This window comes from Polyodon spathula, chromosome 11 (assembly GCF_017654505.1).
Source record: "Polyodon spathula isolate WHYD16114869_AA chromosome 11, ASM1765450v1, whole genome shotgun sequence".
In the NCBI taxonomy this organism is placed as follows: Eukaryota; Metazoa; Chordata; class Actinopteri; order Acipenseriformes; family Polyodontidae; genus Polyodon; species Polyodon spathula.
The window spans coordinates 29,865,662-29,885,017 of record NC_054544.1 but is presented as its reverse complement, the minus strand read 5'-3'; the positions used below and the strand labels follow the sequence as shown (position 1 = coordinate 29,885,017).

Below are 19,356 nucleotides of genomic sequence, written 5' to 3'. Positions count from 1 at the left end.
TTCAGAGCCAGGAAGCAATACTCGAGGGAGAGCGGAACAGCGAAAAGAGGGGAGTGTTAGTGAAGGCTCAGTCTGTATTTACCGCACCGAAACAAAAACAAATTGCTGGAACGTCTAATCATTCAAACACAGAAATGGGGAAGATCACTTTTCAGCCGTCTGGTGTTGTACAGAAATCTGAGAAGGATGAAAAAGATGCAGATAAAACCGAGATACTGGTACCACTTCAACAACAGCACGTAAGATACACTTTCCAATACGTACATTATTGGACACAAAATTATTTTCATTATCCCGGAATAAGTAATATTGTTATTATTGTTTTGTTTTTTTTTTTTTTTTTTTTTTTTTTTATAACAACCTCGCCAGATCTAAAGCGTTTGTTGAAACTTTTAGTGTTTTATATCCCAAAATAATAATGTTTTATACAAGCATTAAAAAAAACAAAACAAAACAAACAAAAAAAAAAAAAAACCCAGTAGCGTTGTTACATATGATGCAATGATGACAATCGCTTACCGGAAACACTGCAGGAGACAGGTAAACAGCGCTGTTTCATAAGGTTGTCCGCAGAGGAGCGGTTTAGTTCATGTGATTAAAACATCGGCTGCTATTTTGGATTTATATGTACAGAAGATGTTACATATTCTCGTCAGCTCGCTGTGGTTTGGAGTATAACGGTGACTAGAGGTTATGTAAAAGGATGTTTACAGTAAATGTGAATTATAAAACAAAGATATGGATAATAACAATAAACAACAACAACATGGTTTCTCATGTCATGTGCATATGCTAGTTGTAACGACTGGTTTTTGATATAGTATATTTTTGTACAGATTATATTTGTCAAATGTGTTTTTGGAGAAAAAAACAATACTGTATTTCACACCTTTGACATTTGTATTGTACAGTGAAATTATGTTTTTGTATTGGGAAATAACACATCAGGAGTTGAGGTGAGACTATAGGCTAAAGTATGTTATGCACTGTCTGGATTAGGGTCACCACTCATCCCTAATTGGGCAGGACAGTCACGAAATGTAAAGATCAAGACCCAGTCCCGAGCTTAATGCCTCCGGGACGGCATTTGCCCCGAATCCGTAGACACAATCTTACAGTTTAGCGCCACAGTCAAACCATAGCATATCTGTTTTCAGCACTACCCCTGCCACTTTATTTTGCAATGCCTGGCTTTACACTATTATGACCAGAGACGTGGGCTGGTCACGAATGGTAGATATGTGGGTCCTAGCATATTATGCTATACAGGACCAGGGCACCGGAAAGTGCCGGATTGAGCAGGGAAAGACTACATCTCCCAAGAGACAATGCGGGAGGAGTAGTTAATAGGGCCTACAAAAATGGCAGCCACCAAAGAAACTACAAGGGCCAGGAGTACATATGGTTTAAGTGAAATGTAAACCAGCACAGCTGCAGGTGTTTAAGAGGTGTTAGTTTTGTAAGTGGCTGGGCTGGTTGACAATAAAAGGAAATTATCTCCTTTGTTCAGGGTCGAGCTGGGGGAGGCTTATGGTGGTTGCGGTTAGACTTTGTGGAGAAAGGAGAAGTTAAGGAAAAGACAAAAACAAATACAGAGGAACAGATTTAAAGTTGGTAAGTAGCTTAGCTACCCAGTGTATAAGATAGATACAAGAGAGAGAGAGAGAGAGAGTGAAGTCAGATCTCCTGACGGAGATTGTTTAGGTTTTGTTTTGTTTGGTACAAATAAATACAGACACCATGCTGTTTTATTTCATTTCTGTGGTCCTGTGATTCTATCTTACACCAAAGAAGACAGTGGAAACGGTCCTGCAAGTGGCAGACTTACTCTGGTGTGTCACTATATATATATATATATATATATATATATATATATATATATATATATATATATATATATATATCCAGGCACGCTGTGTTTATTCATTTTTAGAAAGGGAAACTCAAGAAAGAACAGAAACGCAGCACTGACTGAAACATTTTGCAACATGTTGATGCAGAGTCTAGAGACCAGATGTGGTTCATCTGTGTGGTTCATGTGCGTACCGTGTGAAAGGGTTCTGGAGGCACGCTGGATGGTCACCCTAGTCTGAATGGAAATGTGTGGAGAAGGTCATGCATACTTCTACATACACACTGTAGACAGTAGCCTGCTCTTGTTTACATATGGTGTTTTAGAAAGGTCAAAGGGCAGGGCAGCCATGTGGCTGAAGTTGAAACTGCATCATAGACAATGTAAACAAGCTTGTGTAAGTTAGGCCAAGAAAAAGATTCACTGTAGTAGATACAATACAGAAAATGTGTGGGGTCCAGTAGCTGTAATGGTCAGTTCCTATTAGAAAAAGACGACCAAGGACCCAGCTTGCAGCAAGTGCATAGGAAATACATCCAGGACAACAAATAACCTGAGTTGTTTTTTGTTTGCATCATACCACTAAAGTCGCTGCGTTCCTTTGAGAAAGATCTCCATCGCTGAGTCTCTCAGCTTCTGCTTCTAAAAACCCTTTCCCTGCTTCCCTGTTAGAGCTTTCTCGTTATTGCATAAAAAGCCCTATTTTCTGATTTTATGAACAGAAAACCAGTGGAATTCTCTGTGTTTGTGTTCCCCTGCTGTTCTGTAATTGAATGTTTTGTTGCAGGAGGAGCTGTCTGTCCCGGTGCGCAGCCGGAAGGCTGCTGTCGGTGGGCTCTGCTGCATGACTTTTGGCTCTGTTGTGTTAATGTCAGGTCTAGTGTTGGCATCCATATATTTCTACAGATACTATTACATCAATCAGGTAAGTGACATCCCTTAAGAACAGTCTGGGGGCACAAATCACAATTGCACACCCCTAGTGGCCACTCCTAAAACAACCTAAAAAATACAAAAATAAAATAATGGATTAAGCATAAAAGCTAACTAGATACTAATACAAAATACTAATACACATCCATAAAATATGGAGAAAATGTAAATAGCAAGAGTACATTCTTATGCTGTTCACTTTCAAAATCATCTTGTAGAGCTTGTTTCTGAAGATGTCTCAATCTTTAACCACATGCAAAGAAGCTTTTTTTTTTTTCGAAAGCAATTACCGGATCCTGTCACGTCAAAGCCCTGGTTTGAGCAATCAGCCCACCCCAACTTTTAGCTGAAAGTCACCAGTAATTTTCACCAGTAATTTCCGGTTTTTAATAAGCATGTGCAATTAATGCCTGTGGGGAAATATCCCAACTCACTAGAATTTGTGCATTGTGATTCTGGGTTAGAGTTAGCTTCGGTTCAGATGATATGCTTTCTTGTTACGCTACAATCCATACTTTGGATTTTTGGGCACCATTTTGTATTGAACATTTTAATGCTATAGTGCTGCAGAGGATGTTACTTTATTATTTCGTGTTGTGTTCTCACACTGGACACTGCAATTTTTTTTAATGCAGCAACTTTTATTTTAGCGTTTTTTAACCTTCACATGTGGTTTTTCATGATGTTGGTTTGCACTTTAAAGTTTAATGTTTGTTTTGTGAAAAGATTTGACTGAACAGTGGTCATACTGCAGCAGCTTTGAGTTGTATTTCACCAGTCATTAAATATATTAACTGCACTTCTTGACTCTTTATTGTGACTGTGCGCTGTACTCTGTTTTAAGCACGCCTAATTGTAAACGTACTCTATCTACCTAATGTTAAAAATACTCCCTCTGCAATAATGCTTGTAATTTCGCCCCTACCTAAGTCAATAAGTCTCAGTTATACCAGACTGCTGTGAATGCATTGACAGTTGTGATGGCATTAGCATTGCTAAATCGTTAACGTTTAGCCACGTCTAAATAAACTGAAGTTTTGGCAGTTTAATGAATTTGACTGAAATGTTAGCCTGACTTGCTGACCTCAGTTGTGCACAGGTGGAACTCTCAGCCACACTAATAATATATGGCTCTATGGGTGAATGTGACCCTGCAATATCTTGACAGTTCTGCTCTGTATCGTCTTGTTTTCTCATTCCAAGCAGCTTCCCCGGCAGAACTTGTTCCAATGCAGGGTTCTGTACGAAGGCACTGTTTACGCCCCTGTCAGGGGACGGCAAGAACTAGAGGAGAGCGTGGAGATCAACCTGGAGGACAATTACGAGAAGATTAACGTCCCGGTGCCTCATTTTGGAGGAAGTGACGCGGCAGACATTATCCACGACTTCCACAGGGTGAGCAGGTGTAATGGTACCACAAGTGCGCTTGTGCAAACAGCGTTCTGCCAGTTTGCTGTGCTGTTATGCACGACGAACTGTGCATTATTTGAACTGTAATTCAGCAGCTGTCTATGATAGTAACATGATTGACAGCATTGCCAGGTAACAAAATGCCACATTGTTCTAACCTCTGGACAGTATAAATAATTAACCTCCTGGTTGGTTTAGGAGACAAAGCCATGATGCTCAGGCACTGGTATGATGTCCCCCGTTCATTTTGTCTTTCAGGGTTTGACAGCTTATTATGACATTACATTGGATAAGTGCTACGTCATAGAACTCAATACCTCCATAGTGATGCCACCACGGAACCTCCGGGACCTGCTGGCTAACGTCAGGGTAGGTTCTGAGTATGAACAGTGCTGGTGATACATGCCCAGAGCTGTGAGCTATTCTCTTAAGGTAACAAGCACAGGAGACTGCATTAGAGTATAGTGAACCAACACAAAGTCATTATGTCCTGGTGTAAAAACAGTTTGGGTTACTTTCTCCAAGCGATTTACTCTCAATTGTCATTCGCGCTATTCGATTTATTTTTCAGAAAAGGACCCACTATACTGAAAATAAACAAGTTGGAATTTGTAAATGTAATTTGTGAGTAGAAGTTTTAGAATGAGAATTGCACTTTTTTTTTTTTTTTTTTTTTTTTTTGGCATTGCAGTGTAAATCACTTTGAGAATCTTTGCCTTGAGTAAAAAAAAAAAAAAGGAAAATTGCAAAGGTGAGTTTGGTACAGCATTGAAACCCACTCCACTGTCTCCACAGAGGGGAACCTACCTCCCTCAGACCTACATCATCCAGGAGGAGATGGTCGTGGTGGGACAGGTCTACAGTGTGCAACAGCTGGGGGTGTTCATTGACCGATTGTGCGGCAGGAAGGAGACCTACAGGCTGAAGCACAGGAGCAGCAGACGACGTAAGAAATGCTGATTGATTAGCTTGTGCAGTGTGCTGAAATTCGGGACAGCTTCGCTGCTGCATCGCTGACCAGCAGCATAAAGGTCTCTGAGTCTGCGCCAGACATACACCACAGAGAGCACTTCCTGCCTCGCTAATAGCCTCAAAGAATAATGAAGAATATAACTGAAAGCAAAAAAATTGCGTGACATTTTGGGTTTTAGCAACCAACGTTTTGTAACATTTGCATTGCCAAGCGTTCATCAGTTTGTGTAATAACATATTCGATGTTTGTCTGTAGTAGTGTAACAGTGTCAGCTATAGTTGTAATACGTTGTGACAGGTCCTCTTATCAGCTGTACTGTAATGTTACTGGTATACCGCGCTTGAGAAACTGTCCAACAGCCTTTATTATAACCAATATTATAACAACCTTCCTGTTCCTATCCAGTTTAAATAACTTTAGCATAACAGAGGCAGAAGTGTTAAAGGGACTAGGAGCTTGTAAAATAAACAAATCCCCTGGGCAGGATGAGATCCTCCCAGTAGTACTCAAAGAAATGAAAGAAGTTATTTACAAACCGCTAACCAAGGTCTTGCAACAGTCTCTTGACAAAGGGGTTGTACCGACTGACTGGAGAACTGCAAACGTAATGCCGATCCACAAAAAAGGAAACAAAACCGAACCAGGTAACTACAGACCAATCAGACTGACTTCTATTATATGGAAACTATAAGAAGATCCAAAATGGAAAATTACCTATATGATAACAGTATCCTGGGAGACAGTTGGCATGGTTTTAAGAAAGGGAGATCGTGTCTAACTAATCTACTTGATTTTTTTGAGGATGCAACATCGGGACAATTGTTAATTGCAAAGCATATGACATGATTTATTTAGATTTCCAGAAAGTTTTTGAAAAAGTCCCACATAAAAGATTAATTCTCAAACTGAACACAGTAGGGATTCAAGGAAATGCATGCACATGGATTAGGGAGTGGTTAACATGTAGAAAACATTAAGTACTGATTACAGGAGGAACCTCAAAATGGAGTGTGGTACCCAGTGGAGTACCACAGGGATTGGTATTAGGTCCTCTGCTCTTCCTAATCTATGTTAATGACTTAGATTCTGGTATAGTAAGCAAACTTGTTAAATTTGCAGACAACACAAAAGTGGGAGGAGTGGCAAAAACTGTTGCAGCAACAAAGGTCATTCAAAATGATCTAGACAACATTCAGAACTGGGCAGACACATGGCAAATGACATTTAATAGAGAAAAGTGTAAGGTACTGTACACAGCCAATAAAAATGTCTATTATAAATACCATATGAGGGATACTGAAGTTGAAGAAGGAATTTATGAAAAAGATCTAGGGAGTTTATGTTGACTCAGAAATTTCTTCATCTAGACAATGTGGGGGAAGCTATAAACAAGGCCAAAAAATGCTTGGATATATAGTGAAAAGTGTTGAATTTAAATCAAGGGAAGTAATGTTAAAATTTACAATGCATTAGTAAGACCTTATTTTGAATTTTGTGTTCACCTCACTACAAAAAGGATATTGCTGCTCTAGAAAGAGTGCAAAGAAGAGCGACCAGAATTATTCTTGGTAAAAGGCATGTCATATGCAGACAGGCTAAAAGAATTTAATCTGTTCAGTCTTGAACAAAGACTACATTTTCGACCTGAAAAAAGAAACAAGGACCAGGGTTCACAAATGGAGATTAGCTAAAGAGCCATTCACCCCCCCCCCCCCCCCCATAAGCCTGGTTCCTGCAGACATATTTAATGGCCAGTTCTGTGCTTTTCCATTTCTTTCCACAGGCATTGAGAAGCGTGGTGCACCTAACTGCCACAGCATCCGGCACCTTGAGAACACCTTTGTGGTGGAAACTCTCATCTGTGATCAGGCCAAAGGACCTTCGCAATGAGCATTACCCTGCTTGACGCCACCTCGGCACACTGTAGCCTTCTCTTCTTACATGTAAAGCTGAACGTTCAATTTTTAAGTGTCAAACAGTCTGTTCCCAGTTATGACGCTGTATTGTACAGCTCCAGTTTATCTTTGGTAGGTAGTGAACATGGATGCCTTTCCCTCTACTCTTAAACTTGCAGTCTATTACAAGGCTTGTATTTATACAGTGTGTGAAAGTAAACCCCAGGAAACGTCACAGGACTTTTTAAAGCTGCCCTTTGGTTAACGCAACAAGTAGCAAAGTGTCATTCAGCGACATGAGGTTAATATAATAACAAGCTAAGTGAAAAAAAAGTGTACAGATTACAAATGAGGGAAAAGCATTGTTTCCTGATCAATTAACATATTTTCTTGCATAACAATTTGATCCATTCCTGGTTTTACTAGGCCTTTAATCAGACACATCTGAGCTTGTTACCTGTACACTGTGGCTAACACGCTTGTAGTTAAATTGCTCTGCAATAGGAGTCTTATCTCCATCCCTGAAGCTGATGACTGAATCAGTGTAAAAGAGAAGCATTCAGACAATCTGCTGCAGATGGTTAAGTTGCCCTGTAAATATGTACCTGTGATTTACAAAAAAAAACATTAATAACACTGTAACAATTTTTTTTTTTTTTTTTTTTTTTTTTGTTCCTGGGTAGTAAGTGTTATTTCCTAATTGCTTATGCCTCAAAAGTATAGAAAATGGCTATTATTCCCCACAAACTTTGCTTTTGTGACCAGGACAGTGATATTTCAAAATATCACTATTTCCAATAGGAAAACGGGCAAATGTGTGTCTTTTCGTTCACATAAAGTCAGAAAAAAACAACATATGAATCCAAATTAACATGTATTTATACTAAAGTAATACAAAAATGACTACAAAAGATTTAGAAGTGAGTAGTTTATCGAGATTTACGATTATACTGTATTTACAGTATAATCGTAAATCTCTAAAAACTACTCTCTTCTAAATCTTTTCCATTGGAAATAGTGATATTTTGAAATATCACTGTCCTGGTCACAAAAGCAAAGTTTGTGGGGAATAATAGTCATTTTCTATACTTCTGAGGCATAAGCAATTAGGAAATAACACTTACTACCCAGGAATAAAAATTGTGTTACATATGTAATAATTACCTGTAAAACAGCTGCAGTAACAATCCAGCATGCTTACAGCCAAAGTGCAGTTTTTATATATATAGGGAGAGTCCTAATTCGTCTTTGAATCCCGTTGTCACATTACGTCAGCAATGCTATCAGTTCTCGTATAGCAGAGGTGAGAATATCTGTACACATTCACCAGTGTCTTGAAATGTAAGCCTTGCGCCTACTTTTTAAATCAACTAATTTTGGACTGCATGTGTGTTACCTTTCCGAATCCTGCCTTTATCGTCTGTTTTATGTGACCACGAAAAGCCTTGGTTCGGCGTTGCTCTAAAGTAATTGTTGTCATAAGGGAACAAAAAAACATTGTATGCCTGTAATATGGTCACCTCTTCGATATGTATATTTAGTTTGCTAGTAGGGCGTATCTGAATAAAGGTGAAACCACTTCACACTGTGCTTTGTCGTCTGCCTTTAAACTGAAGCTGGGTATTGGAAATGTATTTCATACTTTAGGATGTTGTGTGCATTCATATCATTTAGGAAGAATAATGGACATCATGTGGAATAAAACAGGTATTAGAGGGGAAAAAACAACAACTTGGGTATTGAGTGAACACTCTACCACTCCTGTTAGAATCTCAATAATATCTTCTGTTTCTCAGTTAATTAATATCTTGAGCCCATTCTTCAAATACTTTTTTCTTCTTCTTAAAATTGTTCTTTTATTTAAGATTGCAAAATCCTTGTCTTAAATGAATAGTCCTTATTAGACTATCTTGCCTGCAACTGAAGGGATAAGATGAGATTGTAAATAAACTGGAAAGAAGCATGCAATCAGTCTGTGTCACACTGAGATAGCATCTTTATAAAGTGAAACTTCCTTACTACTGCAGAACATTATCTAGCATCGCTAGCCATTTTAACAAATACCAGAAGTTGCATCTAATCTAGGAACCGGAGTCTAAAATGTATAGACTTTGTTACAGTTCATTAAATTATATAAAGAATGTATTTTTATTTTTGGAAAAGACAACATGAGCTGAAGCCCAGAAAGTCAAATAGTCAAAATAGATTTTCCATATGCAGTAGTTTGACACTGATGGTGCAAAATGCAAACTAGTAAAATGTTAAAGGGTTAACCAAAATAAACCACTTCCTTCTCAGCTATGGGGGAAGTGAAACTTTGTACAGAGCTTGCACAATGTGGCATATTACCATAAGAGAAGGAGCCTGTAAATAAAAGTGGAGGAAAGAGGTGGAGCACAATTTACAGTCCAGATGCATTTTTGAGAAGTTGCTAAAGTGCTTTGCAGCATGCATTCTATATAATTTATGCTTAGTTAACTATATCCCTCCCCTCCCCGTCATTCTCTTCATCATCTTCTCCCTAAGCAGAAAGCATAACTGTAGCATTACTCTCTGGGTCACATTAAGCATTCCATGATATCTTTAAAAACATGCAGTGGAAAAAAATAAATAAAATACAACAGTACCGCCTCTAATATCTAAACTAACTGGGGTCAGGGGGTGATAACTGAAGTTTGGATAATCAAAGTTTTAATCTACTAATCTACCTATTATGATATTTCTGAATGAGACAGAGATGATCATTTGGTTTAAAATATAAGAAACAGCTGTTTCGTCATCGCTAATTGTAATATGAACTAATAAACAAAACAAAACAATCGTCTTAGAAACAAGACAGTTCCTTTTCTCCTGGAGTAAAATGCTAATTTAGCTCCCATGTAATCACATTAAGTACAATTAATATCACGTTTAGAAGCAGTCCAATTAAGTAGCAGTCTCTTAGCATTGCACAAGACTGACCTGGCTATTCCAGTAACAATGTCAAGCATTTGCGTCCGAGTGGAACTGTGCATTAACTCACATAAGCTTGCAAGTAATATGCTTACTGTTTCTGTAATACTGTTTTCATTGATGTCGGCGCTGTGTCCTCATGCTTTTTCTTCCAGAAAGCATCAGCAGTAAAATAGTAAATGAGGGGGTCCAGACAGCTGTTCACGCTGGCTAAGCACATTGTAATTGTTTGAGCATCAAAGAAATTGTACTGGAGGTACTTCAGCTTATGTAAAGCATACAGTATGAATGCAACATGAAAGGGCACAAAGCACACGGCGTACATGAGCAGATTCATGATGAACATCCAGATGATCTTGTGCTTTTTAAACACAGTGGAGCCAACCCTGCGGGTGTGCAGAGTCTTTATCACCAGCATGGTGGACAACGCGATGATCACAAGCGGAACGATTATTCCAAACCCTGTCACGAGACAGTATAACAAATCCAAATTTCCAGTTGTTCTCAGAATAAGACTCAAAACAGCGGGTGATGTTGCAGGCATCTTTATTTGTCCTGTGGTTCAGCGCGATGGGGATGCCTAATGCCAGAATTAACAGCCAGACCATCCCACAGGCCAGTCTGGCAAACCCTGGGGTTCGAAGAGCACGTGACCTCAACAGATACACGACAGCGAGGAACCGGTCCAGACTGATCAAGCTGATGAAGAAGGAGCTGGAGTAAATATTCACTGAAAACAATGTCCCTGGTATCATGCACATGGCATCTCCAAATGGCCAGTGAGCTGTTGCAAAGTAGTAGATCCTCAGAGGTAGAGAAATGATAAAGAGAAGGTCAGACAGTGCTAGGTTGGCCATGTAAATGGCTGGTACAGAATGGAGCCCCATTCTTCTGAAGAAAATCCACAAAGAAATCCCATTTAAGGGCAAACCTAGCATAAGAACAATGCTGTACACCAAAGTGAAAAGGAAGTATCTGAAATAAGAAGAGTCAAATGGTGGACAAGTGATGTTTTCCATTGCTATAGCTGCACTTGGTTCTCTTCTAGGGTAATGCTTGCGGTACGGTAAGAGTTTCACAGTCTCTTGACAGGAAGAGGGTGTGTGTTAAAGGGTTGAGCCATGTTCCTGATCATTAATGAATATCTAAGTTAATATGACTGTGATGAGTGCATCTATAAGGAACATTTACAACCGTTCCTTATAGATACAAACCTGAAAGTGTGTAATCAATCAATCAATCTTTATTTTATATAGCGCCTTTCAGAGTGGAACATCATCACAAAGTGCTTTACAAGATGCAGAAAATACAAGAAATTCCATAATACTTCAAATAGAGAAATGCATAAAATATGATATACAGTGGAAAGTAAATAATACATGACAGTAGCATAATACATGAAAATAGTACATCAAATACAGTGGAAAGTGCATAATACATGAAATAGTACACTAAATACAGTGGAAAGTGCAGAATACACGATAGTAACAATAAGAGACAACAGCATTGTCATTAGCAAAACACAAAGTGGAATCTTTTGACCCTTTTATTTATCATTAGCGCTGTCACCAGTGCAAACATTTGTACCAATCCGTTTTTAGTGGTTAAAAAAAAAAAACTTTTATGAAGATTGCTGCCACTTCAAGCTCCGGTTTTTATAGCAGCTTATAGAAGACCCGAGAAGAAAAGGCTATTCTGTCACGGGTGCTTAAAGGGTTAAAAGATCATTTCTTTGAGTTCTAGTGGAGGAGAATATTAGATAGTATTGCTGTGTGCTAATGGCATTGCTGTGCTGGGTGATTTGTGGTTATGTATGAACTACGTAAGCTGTAACTGGAAATGAGTGCATCAGCTGGTGTTGCCCTTTCGCATGCAAAATCTGAACCACAAGAGATACAGAGGCCTCAAGAAATATTTACTCAGCTTACACGAAATAACCCACTCCAGGGTGTGTAGTAAGACCATTCTTATTGCACCTCCTGGGTGGTTAATGGCCTTCTGCTTAAAATATATATGATATATATATATATATATATATATATATAATATCATATATATATATCTATTTATATATATATCTAGAAGAAGGTCCTTAGTAGGAAGGTAGTCCCTTAGGACTGTTTCATATATATATATATATATATACTATATATATATATATATATATATTATATCATATATATAGTGTATCATATAGTGTTATAGTTGTTTTTTTTTTTTAATTTGACTTTCTTTTTATTTATTGGACTGACAATTCTTACTGCACAGTCATGGGAACTTGTTCAGCCAATCACAAAATTTATACATAATCATTTTATAAAGAACAGCGATATTAAAACTGCTTAGTAAGGACTGAAGGGCTGTTCTCTCCCTTTTGCCTGAATCCTGTCGACTTCACCATCTGTAAAATCTCTGGTTTAGCAGATCAAACGTTAAAATGGACTTAAACCTGAACCTAAAACTTTTGGGAGGTCTTGGTCTCCCCCAAGCCCCCCAACCTTCAGCGATTAAGAAACCAAAATAAGGAAGTTTTGTGACCAGAGTTGTGCTCTGAACAAAATAAAACAATGAAATTAATCTCATCATCTGATAGACAGGAAAGATAAGAGAAGGGCAGAACACTCAGTTATCAAAGAGGATTTTTTTTTAAATTATTATTGTAAACGATTAGAGAAACTACACATTTACTGAATTCACACAAATCTCATAAAAAAAAAAAACTCAAAATCAAACTGAGTGAAAAGTTGTTATCGGTTTGATAACTTTAGTGGCTGCGTTGTTTCCTTCTTGTGCTAAAATATGTGCGAATCACAATTTGAGGTAAAAAAAGAGAGAGAGAGAGAGAGAGAGAGAGAGAGAGAGAGAGAGAGAGAGAGAGAGAGAGACTTTTTTGACTTTTAAGGGTCCTTTATTGAAACCATTTGAAAAAACAAATAAAATAATTAACAATTCACAGTAACATCCTTTTTTTTTTTTTTTTTAAAAGATAAACAAGGTTATATATAAAACAGATCTAATATATATATATATATATATATATATATATATATATATATATATATATATATATATATATATATATATATATATATATATATATATATATATATATATATATATATATATATATATATATATATATATATATATATATATATATATATTCCCCCAATTAGATAAATCTGTATATACATGCACATCCAGATTATTTCACACAAAAAACTGTAGCTCTCCCTCCTCCCCCAGCACACACAATCCCTCATTCACACACCAACGCTGCTGAAAACTCTGTAAGTCATGGACTAAAGAAAAATAAACAAAATCAATTTGAATCCTTGTTTTCAACAACAATTTCAACATTAACTCAGCGTTATAAATTCCCGACCCCTGCAGCTTGTTTTTCCTGGTTTTCCAGATCGCTAATTTTCCTTGCCCAAATATAAAATTAATTAAAGCACTTTTAAATCGTGTCTTGTGACTGTAAGGAAAATTAAAAATGAATAATTATTTAGTAAAAATCACATTTAAAGAAATTAGCAATTCAGCAATAGCATTAAACAAGGGGTCCAGCCTTCTGCAGTCAGTAAAAAGATGAAACAGTGTTTCTTCCTCTCCACAAAAAACACAGTCGTTACTAACCGCAGGGTCAATACGGTGGACGTGGCGCCCAGTGGCTATGATGCCATGAAGAATGTGCCACTGTAGATCTCCTGAATGCTTAGGTACAGGCGGTTTATATAAAGACCTCCAGGCCGGAGCAGTACTACCTACACAATCCACATGAGCTCTCCAACTGGTATCAGGCAGTGTCTTTAGCGCATTTACATGGCACACCTTAACACAGAGTCTGTACAGCTCCTTTTTTCCAGAAGAGTGTGCAGGAAGCTGTTGCAGCCTCTCAATACTGTACAGACCTTCCCCAAGGTTTTCAGGAACAGCAGGGGACACTAAAAAGGAAGGGCAAGCCAACTCTTGCTCATCATTGCCTCCCAGAGCCTGGTTCAACATCTCTGTAACCCTAGGGGAAAAAGAGTCTCTGAGCTTTTTCAAAAGATTCTCTAGTACTCTGAGTGAGTGAATTCCCAGCTGTTTGGCCAGGCTTTCCACCTCTGTCCATCTCCCAATGCTCACCTGCAGTAAATCTTTTAGTTTTGTAATGCCCCCCTTTGCAAAACTAGAGCACAACGCCCCAGATTGGAAACCATCTGCAGGGAACAAGGAGTTAAAAAATAAAGGCTCTTCTAGCAATGCTCCTACGGTCAAATAATCCTCCAGTCTCTCCACCTTCACCATTCACCAGGCATTGAGCATGTTCTTATAGAAGGCTGGGAGTTCATTGGTGTCTAGCTGAGATAGATTTATTAAAAACAATTGCCAATCCCAGCCCAGTTCCCTCACTCTGTGCAGGAAAGAGAAGGCGATGTTTCTCCAGCTTAGCTCAGGTAAAAACAGCAAACGCTGCACTGCTTGCAACCGGAAAGTAGCCACACGACTGCGTACATCCACTAACCCCTGACCCCCTTCACTAGGGGGCAGGTACAAGACAGCTGGCTTTAGCCAATGATGGCCACTCCAAAAAAAACTCCAATAGTACTCTTTGTATGTCATTTATCAGCCTTGGGGGAGGATCCAGGCACACCAGCCTGTGCCACAGCATGGAGGCCACCAGATTGTTGATCACAACAACTCTTCCCTTGTATGACAACTGAGGTATCAGCCACCGCCAACACTGCAGCCTTCCCTTAACCTTTTCTGCTAAATCCTCCCAGTTCTTGAATTCATACTGTCGTTCTCCCAAATAGACTCCCAGAACTTTGATCCCAATCCCCCCCCAGCGCAATGGCTGAGGTAGCGTCGGGGGGCCGGCTCCACGCCACTCCCCTGACAGGAATGTGCTGCACTTGCCCCAGTTCACCTTGGCCAGTGAGGCTTTCTGAAAAATGTCCAAACTGTCTCTCAGTGCTGACACATCAGCATGACTGGTAATAAAGACATTAACGTCATCAGCATAGGCAGACAGTTTGACTGGAGGAGCATTAGGTGTAACAGGTATTCTCAGACCAGCCAGCTTTCTCCTAAGATGACAAAGCAGAGGTTCAATAGAGAGGGCATATAACATGCCTGATAGGGAACATCCCTGGCGAATCCCTCTGTACACCGAAAACGGACAGCTCAAGCTATTATTAATTTTCAAAACACCAAAAACATTTTTATACAACAGGGAAATAAAAGAAATGAAATTAGGCCCAAAACCAAAAGATTGTAATGTTTTAACAAGATATTTGTGATCCACCCTATCAAATGCTTTTTCTTGATCTAGAGAAATAATCCCCAAATCAAGATTAAAAAGATTACTAGCAGTTAAAAAGTCTCGGATTAGAAAGATATTATCAAATATTGTCCTTCCAGGAATGCAATATGACTGGTCTTTATGAACCACGGTGTGAATACATTCCCTCAGTCTATTGGCCAAGGCTTTTGAAAATATTTTATAATCCGAACATAAAAGTGAGACGGGGCGCCAATTCTTTAGTTCTTTTAGATCTCCTTTTTTTGGCAACAGTGTAATCACAGCCCGACGACAGCTCAGAGGCAGCTCTCCTTCTCTAATGCACTCTTGTAAAACCCGGAAAAGGTCTTCCCCAATCACTGGCCAGAGCTTTTTATAAAACTCTGCCTGAAGGCCATCAATCCCAGGGGCTTTTCCTGGTGACATCTGAGTGACTGCCTCCGTCAGCTCTTGCATTGTCAAACAGGCTTCTAGGGGGCGCTGTTCTTCTTGAGACAATTTGGGCAGGTCCTGGTGCAGTAAAGCGATTTGCTCCTCATCACAGGGCTCGGCACTAAACAGCTGGGTGTAGAAAAGCACAGCTGCTCTATTAATATCTTCTTTACTGTGCACCTCCTTCCCGCAGGGCAGACGCACACAAAACAGCTGCTTACTCTCCACCACCTTCTTCTCTAAGTTGAAAAAGAATTTGGTGGGTGCATCCATGTCCTTTAGCTGTGTGAAACGAGAGCGGATGAGGGACCCCTTCACTCTTTCCTCCAGTAGGCTGCTCAGAGTTTCTCTTTTCTCTCTCAGAGACTGGAAGATGTTTTCATCACTATCGAGAGTAATTTTTGTTTCTATTCTCAATATCTCTCTCTCAAGCTCTTCAACTGTCTGGTTCAAAACCCTGGTTGTATTTAAAGTATATTGCTGACAGAAAATTTTAATTTGTATTTTTCCAATGTCCCACCACTGTTGTATACTACTATATTTCATACTCTGCTGCCTCCAGGAGACCCAAAATGCTTTAAAAAGATCTAAAAACTGTTTGTCTTCCAATAATTTAGTATTAAAATGCCAGTATGACTTTGAGGGAGCAGCAGAAGGCAGGCAAATAGTAAGTAACACACAGTGGTGATCAGACAGCATAGTGGGAATGATATTGCTCTTAAAAATCCGATTAAGATTTTGTTTAGTGCAGTACAATCTATCTAATCGCGCTTTTGATATCTGATTATTATTATTGACTTTAACCCAAGTGTACTGCTTTACTCTGGGATATAAATTCCTCCAGACATCAACCAGGCTTTGAACTTTTAAAACAGCAGACAATTCTTTTGAAGACTGGGGATGTGGCTCTTCATGATTCCTATCCATGATAAAATGTTCTGTACAATTACAATCACCCCCCACTAAAATCATATGTGCAGGATTACAATTAGATAAAACCTGATTTAATTTTTTAAAAAATAAAACTTTTTCCCTGCCCTCATTTGGTGCATATAAATTGATAAAAACAATCTCAGTGCCTTAAAAACCGTTTCTATTTTTAAAAGGCGCCCTTGGATTTCCTCACTAACTGATAAAATATCTATTTGCAGCCCTGGGGAGAACAGCACAGCTACTCCAGCACTGACATTAGAACCGTGACTAAAGACGCCCCGCCCCTTCCATTCGCTCAGCCACTCACTCTCATTCATACTGTCTGTATGCGTTTCCTGTAAAAACATCACATTCACTCTCTTCTGTGTGATAAAATGAAATAAACATGCTCTTTTATTGACACTCCTACAACCATTTACATTAAAAGTAGCTATTTGAATTTGTTCCATAGGAAATAAAGAAAGCAAAAACAAACTACTAAAAACTATATTAAAATGTCTTATTAAATAATCCATTAATATGTCTTCGGTTTGTTATCATTCAATATTTTTTTTGCAGACACTATTACTTTTTTTAAACGATACCGTTTCTTTTGGTCTAGCTCCTCTAACGTAGCTTTTCTCATGGCTATTTTTGCAGAGTAGATAAACAGCTGGATATTAGGAAAGAATTGTGTTAAATCAGTTCCCCTTTTCCCTCTGGTTTTATCTAAAAACGCTGATATTGTATCAACTGGATATATTTTACTCTTACCAGACGGGTTGGGCAGAGCCTCATCGAGCAGCACCGAGGAGTCAGAGAGCTCTCCTCCATCATCCATCTCCGATATCACCGACTCCTCTTCGGATTCTTCAGCGTCATCCACAGCTACTGTATCCGGCAACAGGTCCTCTGATCTGGAGGCTGTCTCAGCGCTGGACTGAACTGCAGCGCTGCTGTTCCCCTTCTCCCTTGAACGCGGGGTTATCGCAGGTTTACACTGAGATCCAGCTTTACCTTGATCTCCTGTCCCAGAGCTCTGAGCTGCAGCAGCACCGCTGCCCTGAGAGAGCGTCTCAGAGTCCCAGACAGACTGCCCTTCTTCAGCTACCTTTCCTGGGGTGGCCACACGTCTTTTCCTCTTTTTTTCAACAAGTTGAAAACCTGCGTCATCTGGGGTATTCACTGTTTCAACTCTTGTTTCTTTATTGTTTTCTTTGACCTCCGCACCGATCCCCCGCTTCAGTCGAGGCGCCGGCTCGGGTCTCACTGTCTGAGCTGGCGGCTGCATTTGCTGCTCAGCCCCCGGTGCTGTCTCAGAGACTCCGTCCTCCCCACTTGCTGGTTCTTTTGCCTTATTGTACTCAGTATTATTACTATTTTGAGGGCAAGCCCTTCTAAGGTGTCCTTGTCCTCCACAATGAAAACATTTAATTGATTCTGTGCTGGCAAATATAACATAATTACTACCGTCAATATTGAAAGTCCACGCAACTTCAATAGACGAGTTGGGGTCATTCAATAATACAAAAACTTGTCTCCTAAAAGACATGACATGCTTAACATCTGGGTTTTTACAACCGAGTAAAATAGGTTTAATTGGGGACATTATTTTACCATATCTTAGTAGCTCATTAATAATCAACTCATCTTTAATGAAAGGCGGGACGTTTGAAAGGATAACTTTAGTGACAGGGGAAGCTAAAGGTAAAACGCTGACAAAACTTTCTTTGATATACAAACCTTCTTCAACAATCCTGTTCACTAACAGTTCACTACTAAGAAAAACAACGATGGCTTTATTCATTCTTGCAGCACAGTTTATATTTCCATACCCTATTTTCTCCCCGACAGCTAACAAACACTCCTCCACTGTTACTGAACTGTCTGGAATACATTTAAAGCCATGCCTACGGGTCAGCGACCCAAAACTTCCCGATTTGGAACCCATGACGGCTCCAAATCAGGAAGGAAGAATAAATAAATAAATAAATAAATAAAGCTAAACGTGTACAAAATGAATATAACTTCAGTAAAAGTTTTACTCACGCACAGTACACACCACTCGCTTTACACAAGCCCCTCCCACAGTCCTCAGAGAGAGAGAGAGAGAGAGAGAGAGAGAGAGAGAGAGAGAGAGAGAGAGAGAGAGAGAGAGAGAGAGAGAGAGAGTTCTGTAAGAACATGTATTTATAGCCTGTTTGGTGTGAAGTTCAAGTACTACAGTTTTAGATCTAGGTATACAAGCCTCTGCTACAGTACTGTATACCCTTCTTCTAAATCACACACTTTACTATAACCTTCTGCTACAGTACTGTAGACCCTTCTTCTAAATCGCACACTTTACTATAACCACCTGCTACAGTACCACTTCAAACACAGAGAGAGCATTCAGTCTCAGAGAATACTTAGGAAGTAGTGGGCATGCTTGCTCACACTCCTCTGGTAATGATATTGATTAGCTGGAGATTTGTGCAATGTGTGTGTGTGTGTGAGTGTGCGTGATTGTTATTTGAGCAAGATGGAAACCCTTAATCAAAATGAAATCTGACAGGGGCACAGTTTTGTATTTGGAAATCTTGTTGAGAGTCCTGCTACAAATGTGACTGTAGGCAGCTAGCATGCCACTATACAGTTGTCAAGACTTACACAATATACAATCTATGAAAATAAAAACTGACACATTGTATGTTTAAATAAATTGTAA

General features: G+C 39.1%; 2 protein-coding genes across 4 annotated transcripts; one reads left to right on the top strand and one right to left on the bottom strand.

The window, feature by feature from the left end:
- On the top strand, positions 1–7,748 carry LOC121323592 (integral membrane protein 2C-like). 3 transcript variants are annotated; one of them, XM_041264735.1, is made up of 7 exons: positions 152–239; positions 1,511–1,614; positions 2,640–2,777; positions 3,989–4,180; positions 4,454–4,564; positions 4,991–5,141; positions 6,952–7,748. In XM_041264735.1, the coding sequence occupies exons 3-7, from the start codon at positions 2,697–2,699 to the stop codon at positions 7,056–7,058; spliced, it is 642 nt and encodes a 213-aa protein (XP_041120669.1). In that variant the 5' UTR covers positions 152–239; positions 1,511–1,614; positions 2,640–2,696; the 3' UTR covers positions 7,059–7,748. The 3 variants fall into 3 exon arrangements, with proteins under 3 accessions (XP_041120667.1, XP_041120668.1, XP_041120669.1); XM_041264733.1 differs by lacking the exon at positions 1,511–1,614 and having other exon boundaries at positions 1–239; XM_041264734.1 differs by lacking the exon at positions 1,511–1,614 and having other exon boundaries at positions 2–239; positions 3,992–4,180.
- Positions 7,749–8,281: 533 nt separating this feature from the next.
- On the bottom strand, positions 8,282–11,256 carry LOC121322693 (lysophosphatidic acid receptor 4-like). Its single transcript, XM_041262898.1, is given in 2 exon segments — positions 8,282–10,491; positions 10,493–11,256. Coding segments are annotated over 2 exon segments (927 nt in total). The 5' UTR covers positions 11,035–11,256; the 3' UTR covers positions 8,282–10,106.
- Positions 11,257–19,356: the final 8,100 nt, after the last annotated feature.